General features: G+C 44.9%; 1 protein-coding gene across 12 annotated transcripts in view; it reads right to left on the bottom strand.

The window, feature by feature from the left end:
- LOC140428448 (tumor protein D54-like) overlaps window positions 1–16621 on the bottom strand; it is a 115723-nt gene that overhangs the window by 75127 nt on the left and 23975 nt on the right. For 6 of the 12 annotated variants that reach the window (XM_072514912.1, XM_072514913.1, XM_072514914.1 and 3 more), the window contains exon 4: window positions 3856–3915. The exons of the other annotated variants lie outside the window; for them this stretch is intronic. In XM_072514912.1, coding sequence (XP_072371013.1) covers window positions 3856–3915 — 60 coding nt within the window. The remainder of the gene's footprint in view (window positions 1–3855; window positions 3916–16621) is intronic. 12 annotated transcript variants of the gene reach the window in all.

Here is a 16621-nt window from a genome sequence, read left to right as displayed (position 1 = left end):
CCATTCAATAATTAACGGAACAAAATCCCAAGTCTGGAGACATTAGAAATTGCTGCTTCAATACAGCTCTCAGTCCCGAGTGGTTCACTCAGTTTTTGGATAATACCAAAATTGAACCTATTAAAATGGAGGTCTATACGGGGGCTGCTGTCTTGCTAATTCCTGAGACCATCTACGAACGTAAACTTAATCACCTTTCTTTGAAACCTACAGATGTGATCTCGAAGACATCTACTGAAGAGATTTTTTTCCAGTTCGAAAGATCATTGACCGAAAACAATAATTGTTTCTTTCTCCATGAGTGTTGCTTGGCCTGTTGTTGTCAAAATGATACTGACAACACTCAGATTATTTCTGAGATTCATGAATTGTAGCGATTTCCTCTCAAATCACTGCGTAATCTCATTTTGAGCCACTAATGGATAGTGTATCCTGTGTCAGTGTTGTATGAAGGGAATGCGCAGAGCAAGAGAGAACACAACAGGAGTACTTGATTCTTGTCTTAGTATAAATGGATTGATTAAAAGTATGGGGCTTGGGAAACTATCTCATGTGAAAAACATGGATAACTGCAAAAGCACTCGAGGTATGAATGGATTTAAAGGGCAGTACAGTGGTGTAGTGGTTAGCACTGCTGCCTCACAGCGCCACGGTCCCAGGTTCAATCCCGGCCCAGGTCACTGTCCGTCTGGAGTTTGCACATTCTCCCAGTGTTTGCGTGGGTTTCGCCCCAACAACCCAAAGATGTGCAGGGTAGGTGGATTGGCCACGTTAAATTGCCCCTAATTAGAAAAAAATGAATTGGATACTCTAAATTTTAAAAAAAAAGCTATGCATGGATTTAATGCAAAGCCCTGCTAGGCCTCTAAATCTCTTCCAGATTCTTGTGCTCGCTCTCCCCATCCCTGCAAAAGGGCTCAGAGTGCTGAGATTCCACTTGAGCTACAAAGCACAGTTTGACTCAACGAAAAAAAGAACATCACCTAAATGCATCGTATTCTGAAGGAGGTACATTAAAAATTTCCCCCACATTCAACAACTAACGAGGGATAAGAGCACAAAGGCATCCCAGTATGGAGCAGAGCTTAGGGTAGACATTTTATCCCTGCCTGTAGATCCATTTGTACCAGGCAAAATATATATTTACATGCCAAGTTGCACAGCTAATCGTTGCATACTGGGATGGAAGAATACAGCAAAAGTTGTTGATGTAACATTTGTATTAGCTTTATGTTCAATTCAGGGGCAATTTATCGTGACCACTTCACCTACCCTGCACATCTTTGGGTTGTGGGGGCGAGACCCACGCAGACACGGGGAGAATGTGCAAACTTCACACGGATAGTGACCCGGGGCGTGGACCGAACCCGGGTCCTCAGCGGCGTGAGACAGCAGTGCTAACCACTGTGCCGTCGTGTTGCCCATATTGTAACATTTTACTGAAGAAATGCATCTTGTGGAATGGCGGAGGAGCAAGAAGATGGGACAGAAACAATGGCATTGGTTTTCAAGAACTTGAGGTGGATGAAATTTTGACCCATTGTAGCGATATTAGGATCACTGGCAAAGCAGTGCGATTGAACACGACACAAAGTAAAGAAATTCACCATTGCACCAACCAGCGGACGTGTACTGCAATATGTGTGGATATCTTATTTACCTAGTTACAGAGATCCACAAAATCCTATGACTAAGAACGCAACTGGAAATACCAGAAAAACTAAAAATGTTTCCTAATTATACTCCCATCGTTGAAAAGATTTAGGATCACCTAAAGGAGTTTCACAGGCATTTGCATTGCAAGCAATGAGTTACCTCAAAATGAATTTTCAACAATGACCTGTTATTTGCTTCTCTTCTCCATGGCCTAATTTTGGAAAATAGTTTCAAAAATTTGCATTCACTATGTATGTGCACCAGTCAAGGACAGGTTTTGTCCAATGTGTGATAGCCAGAAGCTATCAAAGAGGAAACTGCAAGAGACATTGTTATATTGCATAGATACCACTTGTTTCTGGCATGCAACTCCTACTAATCTAGCAGCACCACCAAAGGTTATCCCAAATGATTCTACAAGCCAAGCAACAGCAAGGAAAGCCATTTCTACGGCTAAGTCAGGCTATTAAATGCGGCTAACCAGCTTCAACACCTCCATGGACTGGCATCATACTATGAGCATCCAGACATCAGCACAGAGGTACGCAAATTAAATAATAGTATGATATTTGGTGTCTCATTCTCATCCTAGCTGAAACAGAGTTTATATATCCAATACTTCTACAATGTGCCTCAGGATGCTAATTTATGTGCATTACTCTCGTCAGAGAGCCTCAACTCAATGATAGTTTTCCTGTCGCAGTCAAGAGCCATCGGTTTCGGTCCTGTTCCAGGCAGCCATGGTGAGCAAGGACAAGAATGTCCAAACACTGCACTGGCATTCAGCGTAGCAATTTCATTGAGTGGAGACTAACCTGAATCACATTTCTAAGCACACAAGAGCATCACAAGGAAACAACTTTAGTGTAATATGAAATATAAAAGCCTCCAAGACTAGATATCTCAAAATACCAAGAGTTTGCACAATACAAAGCTAGATACTAGTACGAATGCTAAGGAGGAACATCACTTCACTCCCCTGGTTCAGAGTTCAACCACCCCGGTTATACCTTCAACATCAGGTAAGCAAACCCAACATAATCAAATTTCCCACCCAACCAAGTTTCCCAACCCTTCCTGGCATGTTAAGTGCCCTTAGTTGCCCATTGTAAAACTCTAGATGCATTTACACCAGACCATGCAAGAAGGAAAACTGCATTTCAGAGAAACTTATTTGTTACAGAAGTTGGCAATTGGACATTCAGCTCATAGGCTGAAAGCAACCAAAAGCATCTTATACGTTACAAAATTTCCCAAAGTGTTCGCATAAAGTGAATTAAATTGTGTAGTTACTTTTATATGGGTAAATGTGGTAGCCGTGGATGAAAGGCCAGTTAACTTGTTCTTGGTAACGGCGGTTGAGAGAAGAGTGACAACCAGGGGAACTCGCTGATCCTGTCCTAAATAGTGCCAAAAGATCCCAAACGTCTACCTAAAGCATTCAGAGCCAGGAGCTTGACTTAACATCTCACTTAAAGGGTTGGGTAGCCTCTCCAACAATACAACACTTGCTCAATGCACTGAAGTGTTCAAATGCTGGATGTGGCTTGAACTAAACATTTCACACTCAAAAGGTAGAAGTGCAATCAAGTGAGCCAAGTTGAAAGAGGACTTAAGTGGCAAAATCAACAACCTGCAATAATATAAAAAAGGAAAACGGCACTATTTTTAATATAGATGGGCTGAAGAAATTTAAGCCATGTTTACCATGATCTAAAGGGAAGTGCAATTAATCTCAGCAAATTTTAATCTTTGACAACTACATACCCACTAGAATAAATTTGTCACCTTGAAAAATTTAAAGGCATTATCCTCTTTAAGCTTGCCCCAACTCACGTTAAAAAAGTCACGCCTTAAATGGCGAGGATGTCTGTCACATGACAGCCACTGCAGTGCTTATAAGATGCATCAATTTACACAGCAACAGTAATTGTACTTCAAAAGCAATTAATGCAAAATAAAAACACTTTAATAGGATGTCCTTAAAGCAGTGATGTGGCTCAATCTGAGGGACAATGCATTTACCCACTAAGCAGCCAAGGAAGGCAAGAGTAACTTAAGCACGGTATCTGATTTGAATGTTTATTTCATTTAGTATTTCACCATGTGATAAGTAAACAAGGTTCTCTGAACACAAACACCCACAGTTATATCCCATCTCACTTGCACCAATTTCTGAACCATTGAAAGATCACTCACACTTCAGTCTGAGTGATTGTCTTATTCAAATCTTCAACTTTTTCAGATGCGCCTTTATAGCTATAAAGATAAAGAGAATTTATTCAGTTGATCATGAAATTATTTTAAAAGCAGAAATCGGAAATACTTTATAAACTTACAACTTAGTACTGTTGCAGAAGTGACGAATATTTTACAGATTTCGGCTTGACACAGTCCAGGTTGCTTACTTATATCATGAATGACTACCTCCTGGGGTTGCAGCTAATTTACGCATGCACATCATTTTACTACTTTGCGAGTTCAGAATTTCTCTCAAGTAAAATTCACATTTGAAAACGGACGTCACACACAATGAACATTTTAAAATCAGGTTCTCAAACCACTTACTATACTTATTATTATGGTCCCAGACCAAACCCTAACAGTGGCTAGGATACTGGACCGAAACCCCAATATGTTAATTTATTTAAGGCTATGCGGAAAGAATGATTCGCTCCAGGAGTGATTGCATGAAAAAGAAATAGGGCTTTGGTATTTCGAAAACAAAACTTTATTAAAAAAACAACATTAAACTTTTTACTTCACACCTGAAAATAACAGCTTACAATTAACCCTTAACACAACTATACAATCTACCATTAATAAACAAGATAAGAAACACACAACTCTTAATCCATCTTAAAATTTGCAGGGCATTGAGTAATACTTGCTTTACAAAACAGATTTGGCAGTTGGAACCCCTACAGTTTCGGGCTTGTAGCCATCTGGGATAGCCACTTCCTGATTACAAAATGGACACTCTGCAAAGATTGCAGGGAAAATAGACAATGCTGAGCAAACAAGTAGGTTCAGAGCTTGTCTGTATATTGGAGCCGCAGCTCCCAGACAAGACCAAAACTGTAGGCCCATTAGCATACTAATGGCCCATCTCCGGGAACAAAAGAGTAACATTTGAGTAACCGATACTAAGGCAGACACCCCGGCGCCAGAGGAGACCGAAACAAAGCAGGCCAACGGCCACCTAGGACACGCCCAGCCATCAGGGCACCCAACTCTTTATTGGATAAAATCAATAGGAATGATCAAGAAACGGCCCAATTGATTGGGGCCAAATTCAAGGCTCGCTCAAAAGAGGGCGAAGCCCCTTTGGGTATAAGGAGCCCCCAAGAGAGAATCACTCTCTTGGACTTGGCTCTCACAGCAGAGAGACCCATCCACCAGCTGCACCAGAAGCAAGTAAGTCCAACGTCAATGCACTCTACCAGACAGACGATCTTAGATGTTCCCCTGTACCAGTTCGACCCCAGCAGCCTCAGAACCGAACGGTCACTGTTCCTCTGACTTGAGTGGGCACCTGAAGCTAAGTATAGGCTTTAGCAGTAGTGATAGTTTAGTCTGTAGTTTTCGTGCATGAGTAGATTTAACTGTGTGTGTAAATAAATAAGCATAGACTTTGAACTAACTAACTGGTGTACTGAGTCTTTGATCAGTATTCGAGTTTGAACCTTGTGGCGGTATCCAAAGATACCTGGCGACTCTACAGCAAACATAATTAGGATTAAGGAAGGCGACCATATTGACCGTCATATTCAGAGCCAACCAAAGAGAGCAACATTTACTGGCGACTCTGGTGGGACTCAACCTAGAAGTGGCCTAGTCACTCCGAGAGAACCCAAATTTGAATTGGAAACAGAAAAACCACAAGTGTGAGAACGATACTGATCAAACCTCAGAGATTCGGAAGTATGCTAATGCATGCGTACTAACAGGGATACAAGGTAAACCTGAGAGATTTTGTTGCGTAAAACTGTCGGGAGTTTTGTCGACCGGAAAATAGCCTAAGCCGTACCCGTGTTTACATCACCACTTTATCACCCCCTGTTCCAAATTCAGTAGAGAATCCAGAGAAAGAGAGAAAATGGCAATGGAATGTCTTATGAACCCCCAAGAATTCGAGGTCGCAGCGACCAGTAGAGTAGGACAGTGTCCCGTATGGGAAGAAGAGATCAGAAAATATCTCAAAGGGAATGGATGGCCCCTTTGGAGTGAATTCTGCGCCAATGACGAAACAGGTCCCAGGAGTATAGGACATACTTGGTGGGAGAACCTGTCAGAGATTCATAAGAAGAGCTTAGGGAAAGCTCGCAAGCCGATGGCAATCGTGTCCTGCTTGGCACAATTGCGAGGCAAAGAGGTGGTCGTTCGGACGCTCCATAGAGAGATTGAGGAGAGAGACAGAAATAGCGAAGGAAATGTGAGCAAATTTGAGAAGGAGAATAAGGAGTTATGAAAACAGTTAGCAGCGAGAGACAGAGAGGTGGATGATGCCAAGTGGGCACACCAGTCTGGTCTCGCCCATTGAAGTAGTTTTCAGACCCAGTACCATAAAGGCCTACCAGGACACGCAACGCGCGGTCTTGGTAAGACAAGAAACCGAGCAACAGGTAGAGCAATTGCAGAAACAGTGCAATGATTTAAAAGCAGCCCTACGAGCGCTCCACACTTCCATGACGGAACAAAGGCAGAGCTCCGTAGATCACGCAAAGTGCCGGAAGCAAATTGCAGAATTGCAATCTCTGCTTTCTGTCCAGAATGGGTTTCAAAGTACGTTTGGACCCCAGTTAGACCAGGAAAACGGCCCCGATTGGCAGGAGTTAAATGAAATTGCCCGCAGATACGTATATGGGGCATGTACGCAAAGAAAACCCCAGAAAAGGAAAGCACCCCTACCCCCGACTGAACAGGCAGAACACACCTCCATGAACCAAGTAACCACACACCGCAGGGCCGCAGCAGAAGGAAACGCAGATTTCCTATATACAACCCCGTTAACCGTGACCCAATTACGGGACCCGTGCGGAACAATTAATTGTTCCTTCCCACATCAGACCCCCACCAGGTTTTCCTCTAGAGTTAAACAGCAGGCTACCATGTACAGCCTGGACGAAAAGGAGCAAATGAAGCTCACAGTTTTAAGCCTCGACGCTTCAGTCGTGGCAGCCCTTTCCGACCCACAGAATGAAGGAGGAGGCACACTCCAAGAAATGCACACAGCGATCCTGGATGCGATCGGCTATAACAGAGGGGACCCCGGAGAAGGCCTAAACAAGCGTAGGCAAAAGAAAACCAAGCACCCCTAAGCATTTGTTGGACGCTTGCGGATACATTCCACAGCAGTATTTGGAGAGTTAGCCCGTGCCCATTTGTCCGCGGATAATATGGCCAAATGGACTTGAATCCTAGTCTCTCATGCGACAGAGGCAGGACAGAGAGCTTGCGCAAATTACGACCCCTCAGGCGAGGCCAACAACGAGAAATGGGTTTTGAAAAGATTGTCCCGCACTTGGGAACAATCCGTCCAAGGCAAAACCAGAGGAAGAGCAGGCAGACATGCATCCAGTTAGGACACACCAGAACCCCGCAAGGGTAAATGAGGGCAGGAACAGCCCACCGCAGCCTAAATCCTAGGAATGCTACAATTGTGGACAATTAGGACACTATGCACGAGAGTGCAACGCGCCCCAAAAGCAGCAGAGAAACCAACAGGCACCCTAAATAAGAAGAGGGCACTGCCAATCCATAGCGTGGGCGCCCGTTCAGAGAACGCAGACATGAACGGCACCGACTGACCGTGTTCGGGCTCCCCAACTTGGGTCTGCGACACCCTTTGGGACAAGTCCGGTAGACCGGTAGTAGCAGGCAAAGTCCGGGTCACCCCTTAGAATTTCTTTGGGACACAGGTGGGTCCCGCACCACACTCAATTCCTCCACGATGTATCAACGAGACACGAGGCCATCACACTCAGCGGCTTCACAGGTCATTTACAACAAGGACACATCACAGCCCCTGTAGCGATAGAAATAGGGAACATTACGACTAAAATCTCCGTAGTTTTGGTCGATCTACCCCAGACTGCCGAACACATCCTAGGAATCGACTTTATGAGCTCCCACAACCTCTCATTTGATCCGGTAAATAAATGTGTATGGAGAATGGCAAAGGCAGCACGAGCCCCCGCCACGCTCACAGTTGGAGAGTATGCAAACACAATCAGCGCAGTAGGAAACTTCTGGTTCGACCCTCGAGCCATTAGTCAGGACAAACAGGTTAGGGAAGTCCTTCGGTAACATAAAGCAGCATTTGCACAGCACAAGCACGACTGTGGCAAGATCGCTGGCTTAGTGAATATTACAGGTCCCAACCCAAGACATCAAAAGCAGTAGTTTTCCCCAAGAAGCAGAGGGAGACATCTTCAAAGTAATAGAGAGTCTGCTTGATCAATGCGTACTCCGATCAGTAGCCTCCACAAATAACGCACCAACTTGGCCCATCAGGAAACCCGATGGATCATGGCGACTGACCATTGATTACCAGGAACTGAACAAAGTAACCCCAGTAACAGACCCCACCATGGCCATGAATCCCGCGACCATGTTCAAACAGGGACTCCAGTCAAAAAAAAATTTCAGTTTTGGATTTTAGCAACGGCTTTTGGTCCATTCCATTGGATAAAGCGTGCCAATACAAATTCGCCTTTACATTCCAGAAACAACAATACACATGGACGTGCCTTCTACAAGGCATCCACAACTCCCCCTCCATTTTCCACCGACAGCTGGCAAATGGATTAGCAAAATTTTCCCGACCCGATTGTCTGGTCCAATATATAGATGACTTGCTACTACAGACAGATACAAAGGGAGAGCACATTTCGCTTCTCGCTGAACTCCTACAACAGATTGGATGCAAAGTCAACACCAAGAAGATTTTGCAGGAAAAAGTGATTTACTTGGGTACAGTAATCACTCGTGGTAACGCGAGATCGAGCAAAAGAGAATTGACTCGATCATCAAATTGCCCCTTCCCCATAACGTAACAGCCCTCCGGTCATTTCTAGGACTGGTTGGCTACTGCCGAAACCATATCGACGGTTTCGCCACAAACGCAGCGCCCCTATCCGAGCTTCTCAAGAAACAGGCACCTTGGGAATGGCTTTCACAGCACAAGGATTCCGTGGATGCATTAAAGAGAACCCTCAGCACAGCCCCCGCATTACAGGTCCCAGATCCACTTTCCCCGTACGCAATCGAAGTAGCAAGCACCGACCGAACCCTTTAGGCCATGCTCCTCCAGGAACGCCATGACCTATTAGGCCCCGTAGCATACGCCTCACGCTTGTTAGATCCTGTCGAGCAAGGATTTTCTGCCTGCGAAAGGCACCTGCTCGCAGTTTTTTGGGCAGTACAGTGCTTCGCCTACATTACAGGACTCAACCCCATCACCATTCTCACTGAACACACCCCAACACAACTATTATTAGACGGTCGACTTAAAGATGGCACAGTCAGCTAAATCCGTGCAGCCCGTTGGACAGTTTGTTTACAGGGACGGGACATTATGGTTAAAAGAACCAAGACCCACACTTTCCTAGCCGACAATTTGCAATATGCAGGTACCCCACGAGTGTGAGATCATCACCACAAGCCATAATTCAGGCCCATTTATACCCAAGTCAGCTCCAAGGAAAGCAGGTAATACATCCCAGAGACCCCAGCCCACAGACACGTGCGCACCCCTGAAAATTTATGTGGATGGCTGCTCCACAGTTTTGAATGGAAAGTGAATCACGGTTGCGGCATTTATGTAGAGGACGCGCAGGGACGCGCCCTTGAAGAGATTTCATTAAAGTTCCCAGGACATCTAGGCTCGCAGGCAGCAGAACTGGCAGCCATAGATTACATTTTTGATCACCCTGACTCGTTTCCGACCCCAGCAGACATATATTCGGACAGTTCATATGTCTGCAACAGTTGAACAGAATTCGTGCCCCTGTGGGAAACTAGAGGATTAGTTTCCGCAGACGGAAAGCCCCTATCCTCAGCCCCATTACTCCGGCATATCCTAGAGACAGCTAAATTTGGGAAATATGGTATCATTAAGGTTCGCAGTCATCACCGTTCTTCCCCCCCGGTAACGTTAAAGCAGGCGCCTTAGCGAAGGTAGGTTCCAGACATGGTTACTTTTGGAACCCCCCCTCTCCCACCCGAGAGCACCCCAGTACACGGGGTTCAGGTCTCACAGGATCTAGCGAAAGCCCAAAAGGAAGATGAAAAGCTCAGGGAAGTTTTTAAAAGGAACCTTCCCAGCCCCGTACGATAAGTTTAAGAACGCAATAACCACACATGACGGTGTGATTTTGAAAGACGGCATTTATGTTGTTCCCAGCCAGGACAGGAAACAGATTTGTCAGTTCCATGACAATCATGGACACCAAGGAATTGAACCCTCCCTAACCCACCTCGGACCCCTCTGCTGGTGGCCTGATTTAAAAGCCGATATAACCCATTAGATTGAAAATTGCTTGATCTGTGCCCAGAACAATCCGGACAGATATGAAAGAAAGGCTCAGCTGAGTCGCACCTGCCCCATTAATAGCCCCTGGACGAATTTGCAGATAGATTACATAGGGCCCCTACCCCTCCCCTGCAGAAATGGTTTTAAGTAAGTGTTGGTGGTCATCGACACCTTCACAAAATAGGTGGAAGCTTTTCCATCCAGAACGAATACGGCCAAAACATCAGCTAAAATCCTGACACAGCACATCTTTACAAGTTGGAGCCTCCCATGCAGTATAGAGTCCGATCAAGGCTCCCATTTTACAGGGCAAGTAATGAAAAACATCCTCACAATTTTCGGAATTAGGCAGAAGTTTCACATCGCATACCACCCCCAGTCAATCGGCGTTGTAGAGAGAATGAACAGAACTTTAAAAGCCACTCTCAGGAAAATGGTGCAACAGAACAACAGCACCTGGGATTCAGTTCTCCTATTTGCTTTAATGTTCTTACCAAACACGGTATCCACGTCCACAGGATACACCCCCCACACCCTCATGACCGGACGCCCATGAAAGGGACAGAGTATTTATTAGGACTGGATTTGGCCAGCCCCACAGTCACCGCCCTCACGCATGAAAATGCTGTACAGCAGCTTATTGAGAATATAAAGGCAGCCCAGCTCGCAGCAGCTGTGAGACTTGGGACCAGGAGGAAACAAAGCAAAGCTTGCTTTGATAAAATGGTACACGCCACCGAGTTTGTGGTAGGGCAGCAAGTGATGCTTTCCCTATACAACCCCAGTTCATTCCTTTCCCCCAAATTTTCCAGACCGTACTCCATTTCAGACAAAGTCAGCCCCTCCGTATACAAGATCACATATCCCAATGGCAAGTCTGCGTGGTTTCACATAAACCAGCTTAAGGCTCATGGCTCGCAGAACAACCATGCACACCACATCTCGCTTGCAGCAGCAGATGAGCACGCCCTGCCCACAGATGACGCATTCCTACCCTCCCCCAGCCAGTCCAGCCCGTCCTCAGACACATCTTCAACTCCATCCCCAGAGGCACGACTCCGCCTCTCCCTTCTTTCAACCAGCAGCGACAACAACAGTGATAGTGATAGCAATGACGACAGCCACAGCACACCACATTATGATTACACCCCTGCACCAGGCCCCACTCCCAGCGAATCCGAGCAGGATTCCAGTGACCCCTTCGAAATCACGTACATCAAAGCCCCTGACCCAGACCCACCGCCTGACGATTACGGATTAAAACCTAGTAGCTCCAACCTCGACACACGATTTTGGCACCGAGACAATTCGTTCAGGCTCATCCGGAATGATGAAATGGACCCCAATTCGCCCCAAGCAGCTTTAGCCAAACTACTCCAGTCAAGAGTATGGCAGCCGGGAGAAGATGATGACATAGAGTCTGACTCCCACCAAACGAATCCCTTTGCGACCCTGTTCGCTACTGAGCAATGAGGTGTCCACCTGATGGTAAAAAGGAATCGATGGAGAGATACGTTGTCCTTTCTGATGGAACCTGCGCCATGTTTGTTATGTATGTTTGTTCGTTATTGTGCATGTTAAATGTAGTTTGTGAATTTAAAAATTTTCATGGCCCCACGCCACCACTCTTTTAACGCCCACCGGCAGTTAATGGAACAAGTTTGTCCGCAGACAACCAATCATAACTACTCTCCTGATTCGAAGGTAATCACGAGGCAGCCCCCACGACGACCACATTCTTACCCGTTCTTGCCAGTCCCTCAGGCAGTGGAGAAACTGCACTGGTCCCCGCCCTGCCTGACGACCCCGCACCTCTGGTCAGCTATGCTCGGTAGAGCACAAACAGCACTGATCACCGTCGTACCCGGGGATTCCACCCAGTCTTACCCGCCGCGGCCCATACACACCGCATTTTGGCACTTTTAGTTCGCAACTTTTTTGTTTGTTTCTGGCGACCCTTAGGTTGCTTCCGTATGCTATTTACATCCTCAAACACTAGGATGGTAGATCGCACAAGTTGCGAGATGGCTCGCACTGTGTCAGTATTTTTCTCGGATGTCTTGTCCAAATATTCGTTTAAGAAAAAAAAAATGAGGGAGTCACAGATGGCGACCAATTATAATGGGTAACTGGCAACAAAGGACAGACAGACAAACATACGAGATCTTAAGCAAGATAATAACAGATATTATGCTTGTGTCCATAGAACTCCGGAAACTCAGGAACCCCAGAGGAAGAAAAAGACCGACAAAAGGAAAGATGAAGACAACCTTCATGTTTTTCACCTGGATCTTAGCGGGATCTCTTCAGTTGCGCATGGATGCTACCCCTCTGACCCCTACCACACAGGCTGTGAATGATTCCCACCCCTGCCATACACTGTACCCCGAGATAGTTACCCCCGATACAGTTGCCAACACCCACTGGTGTGACAACTTTATCACCTGGTATTCACTATCTTACATCGTAGAAGCACTCTTAGTACTGGCGATATTCTGCAGTGTCGTGCAGGCACTTAAGACTCAGAAAATGGTGGAGGAGAGCCTCCCGCAACCGCACTCTGGTATACACATTTAGATCCCCTATCTTCGGACTCCAACAAACCCCCCAACCCCTTTAAGTGAATTAAAGTGCATCTGGTTTTTTTTTGTGTGTTTTGTTCGTTTAATAAAGAAATGTAAACCTCGGTGCTTGACTGCCAAGCCAGAGAGACTTGTGTTGCTGCTATTTGTACAGTTTAAAATGTTGTAGATTATTTTTGATTGTTTAAGTGAGGATAGTTTATTTAGGATAGTTAGAGGTTCCAGTTTTTTTATTTTGTAATGCATGCCTGAATGTCGTAGCGTCCCATAGAGTTTTATAAGATGTAGATAAAATAACTTCGGGAAAGTTGCAATTCATAGGACAGAGCAGTGTAGAGCCTGTGAAGTGCTTATGGGTGCCCAGCTTGGTCAGAGAACGAAGACGACGCGGTAATGTGATCCTTCATGCTTCGCGTTGAGGATCACAAGGAGAGTGCAGCCATCTGGGATGGCCACTTCCCGATTACAAAATGGACACTCTGCAAAGATTGCAGGGAAAATGGACAATGCTGAGAAAACAAGCAGGTACAGAGTTTGTCTGTATATTGGAGCCGCAGCTCCCAGACAAGACCAAACCTGTAGGCCCATTAGCATACTAATGGCCCTTCTCCGAGAACAAGAGAGTAACATTTGAGTCACCGATACTAAGGCAGACACCCCGGCCGGCCAGAGGAGACCGAAACAAAGCAGGCCAACGGCCACCTAGGACACACCCAGCCATCAGGGCACACACCCCTTTATTGGATGAAATCAATAGGAATGATCAAGAAACGACCCAATCGATTGGAGCCAAGTAAAAGGCCCGCCTAAAGAGCGCGAAGCCCCTTTGGGTATAAGAAGGAGTCCCCAAGAGAGAATGACTCTCTTGGACTTGGCTCTCACAGTGGAGAGACCCGCCCACCAGCTGCACCAGAAGCAAGTAAGTCCAAAGTCAACGCACGTTACCAGACAGATGACCTTAACTGTTCCCCTGTACCAGTTCGACCCCAGCAGCCTCAGAACCGAACAACGGCCATTGTTCCTCTGACTGAGTGGGCGCCCGAAGCTAAGTATAGGCTATAGCAGTGGTGATAGTTTAGTCTGTAGCGTTTCCGTGCAGGAGTAGATTTCACTGTGTGTGTAAATAAATATGCATCGACTTTGAACTAACTAACTGGTGTACTGAGTCTTTGATCAGTATTCGGGTATCGAAAGATACCTGGCGACTCTAGAGCAAACATAATTAGGATTAAGGAAGGCAACCATATTGACCGCCATATTCAGAGCCAACCAAAGAGAGCAACAGGCTGAATATCTGCAAATAGCTGCTTCAACTAGATGTTTCAGTCTCTTCCTTGACTTCAGAACTGTTTTGTTTTAAAATATTACTATCTTCTTTCAACTATCTGACTTGGAAAGAATTGTGGGCTCAGAAGATAAGAACTCAGCTCCTCTGTCTCTCAAAGCTTCTCCGAACTCACTGCCTCTCTGGGCTCCACCCAGCAATGACCTCATCTCACCAAGCTAAAGAAATTATATCTGCAGGCTGCAAAAGCACATCAACCCTCAGGGACCTCTCCAGTCAAACCACAGTCCATTACCCGAGACTGAAAAACACATTCCTGGTCAATTTCACCCATTTACTAGAAGCAAAACAAAATCCTTTTTATAAACATGACCAGTGCAGCCAAACACACAATACTCCTAGGCTTTTAACTCTCAACTTGTCCCAATATTTAGACGCCAATATTCCTAAAATCGTCCAATCATCACACTATAAAACAAATTGATCTCTCAACATTATATACATGTTAGGTAATAATTATTTGGGAAAATTCTCCAATAAAATCAATAATGTGTTTTTACCATGGTTGAAGTTACATGCTGCTTAATTGGGCAACTTTCAACGATCACCATCAAACAAGTTCACCGTGTATTTTGGAAGAGCATTGTGCAAGGTTCCAAATAACAAGCTGGAAACTGACCTTTTCTTGCTAATAAAAAGCTTTGTTAAGTGCAACAAATATTTATTGGAACACATCAGCCAGTCTGTAGGATCTGCCACAAACATGTCACTCGATACTTCTAAACTTCAAATCGAGTCAAGCTCCACTTCAAGTTGTGAAGACAGATTTTGAACTGAGTGCATGGTCTCCTATGCTAACAACTCAAGAGCTGTTGAGGAATCACTCCACTCTTAACATCTGCAGTAAATTATTTCCAATACACTGTCATATGGTTAGGTAGAGGCAGGGAGGGGTGAAGATGTAACAAGTTAATAAAGTCTCTATACTGCTGGCACAGTGGTTAGCACTGCTGCCTCACAGCTCCAAGGACCCCGGATTCAATTCTGGCCTCCGGTGACTGTCTACGTGGAGTTCGCACATTCTCCCAGTGTCTGCGTGGGTTTCCCCCGGGTGCTCCTGTTTCCGCACACAGTCCAAAGATATGCAGGTTAGATGGATTGGCCATGATCAATTGCCTCTTAGTGCCCAAAGGGTTAGGTGGGGTTATGGGGGTAGGGCCGAGATAGGGTGCTCTTTCAGAGAGTTGATGCAGATTCTATGGACTGAATGGCCTCCTCCTACACTGTAGGGATTCCATGATTCTATACTGGCAAGAAACTTATATTCAACAGCAGTAGAGTGCTTTGACCATAAGGATTTGGTTCACTCAAAAATCCTACTTCACTCAAAAGATTTTGAAGCATTCCGACCTGTAGATGCATTTGTATACTTGCAGCCACAAAACAAAGTCTGTGACTATTTTCTACCTCGCCATCAATGTACTTTCCAACATCTCTAGATTTTCATGTTATATAATGAGCACTGTAACTCAGACTTGGATGTGAAATTTTATATTTACACATACTGACCATTTTAAGTGAATTTCAGAAAGATTCAATAAATAAAAAGCACTACATGTCTCCCATTTGCCATTATTTGTATTTCAGGCTTACTTGGGTCTCTCACCAACATTTCGCACCTCACAGCTCACCTCAGGTGCCCTTTTTCCTGTGTCATTTTTGAACCATTATACATCTCCAATCCCTTGCTTTGCCTTAGAATAACTATATTTTTCTCTTAAATATCAACAAACTCTTGAACACAGTTGAACATTATGTTGGTTAACTAATGGTTTTGATTAGTGAATTTGATGAATTCAACTCCTGGTCTTATTTTGTCCATTTCACTTTAAATCTCCTCATTTCAGCTCTGGAACTAGGTTTTTAAATTGTGATTTGTAGTCAGATCAGTTTTAATTGTGCTACATTTCACTGTAACTGGCCAATATTTTATCCCTCAAATCAACATCACCTAAACAGATAATCCAGACATCCATCTTGTTGCTTGCAGTAGCTTGCTTCTCAAGAAATTGTGATCTCAAATAAATATTGACAGACTATGTGAATGGGCAGAATTGTGGCAGATGGAATTTGATGTTAGCAAGTGTGAGATTATCCATTTTGGACCAAGAAAGGATGGAGCTGAGTACTTTCTCAATGGAAAGAGGTTATATACAGTGGATTCCCAACGAGACTTGAGGGTTCAGGTGCATAGGTCCTTAAAACACCAGGACCAAGTGCATAAAATAAACAAAAAGGCAAACGGAATGCTAGTCTTTATATCTAGAGGATTTGAGTATAAAGACACAGGGGTTATGCTGCAACTATGCAAAACCCTGGTGAGACCCCACGTGGGAGGACTGCGATTAGTTCTGGGCACCACGCCCGAGGAAGGATATTTTGATCTTGAAGGGTGTGCAACGTAGGTTTACAAAAATGATACCTGGATGACAGAGGTTGAGTTAAGAGGAGAGATTACTCAAATTAGACCCCTTTTTGCGAGAGTTTAGGCGGTTAAGGAGT

The sequence above is a fragment of the Scyliorhinus torazame genome, chromosome 8 (genome assembly GCF_047496885.1).
Source record: "Scyliorhinus torazame isolate Kashiwa2021f chromosome 8, sScyTor2.1, whole genome shotgun sequence".
In the NCBI taxonomy this organism is placed as follows: Eukaryota; Metazoa; Chordata; class Chondrichthyes; order Carcharhiniformes; family Scyliorhinidae; genus Scyliorhinus; species Scyliorhinus torazame.
Note: the sequence above shows the minus strand (reverse complement) of the source record. Positions and strands in the feature narration are given on the sequence as shown.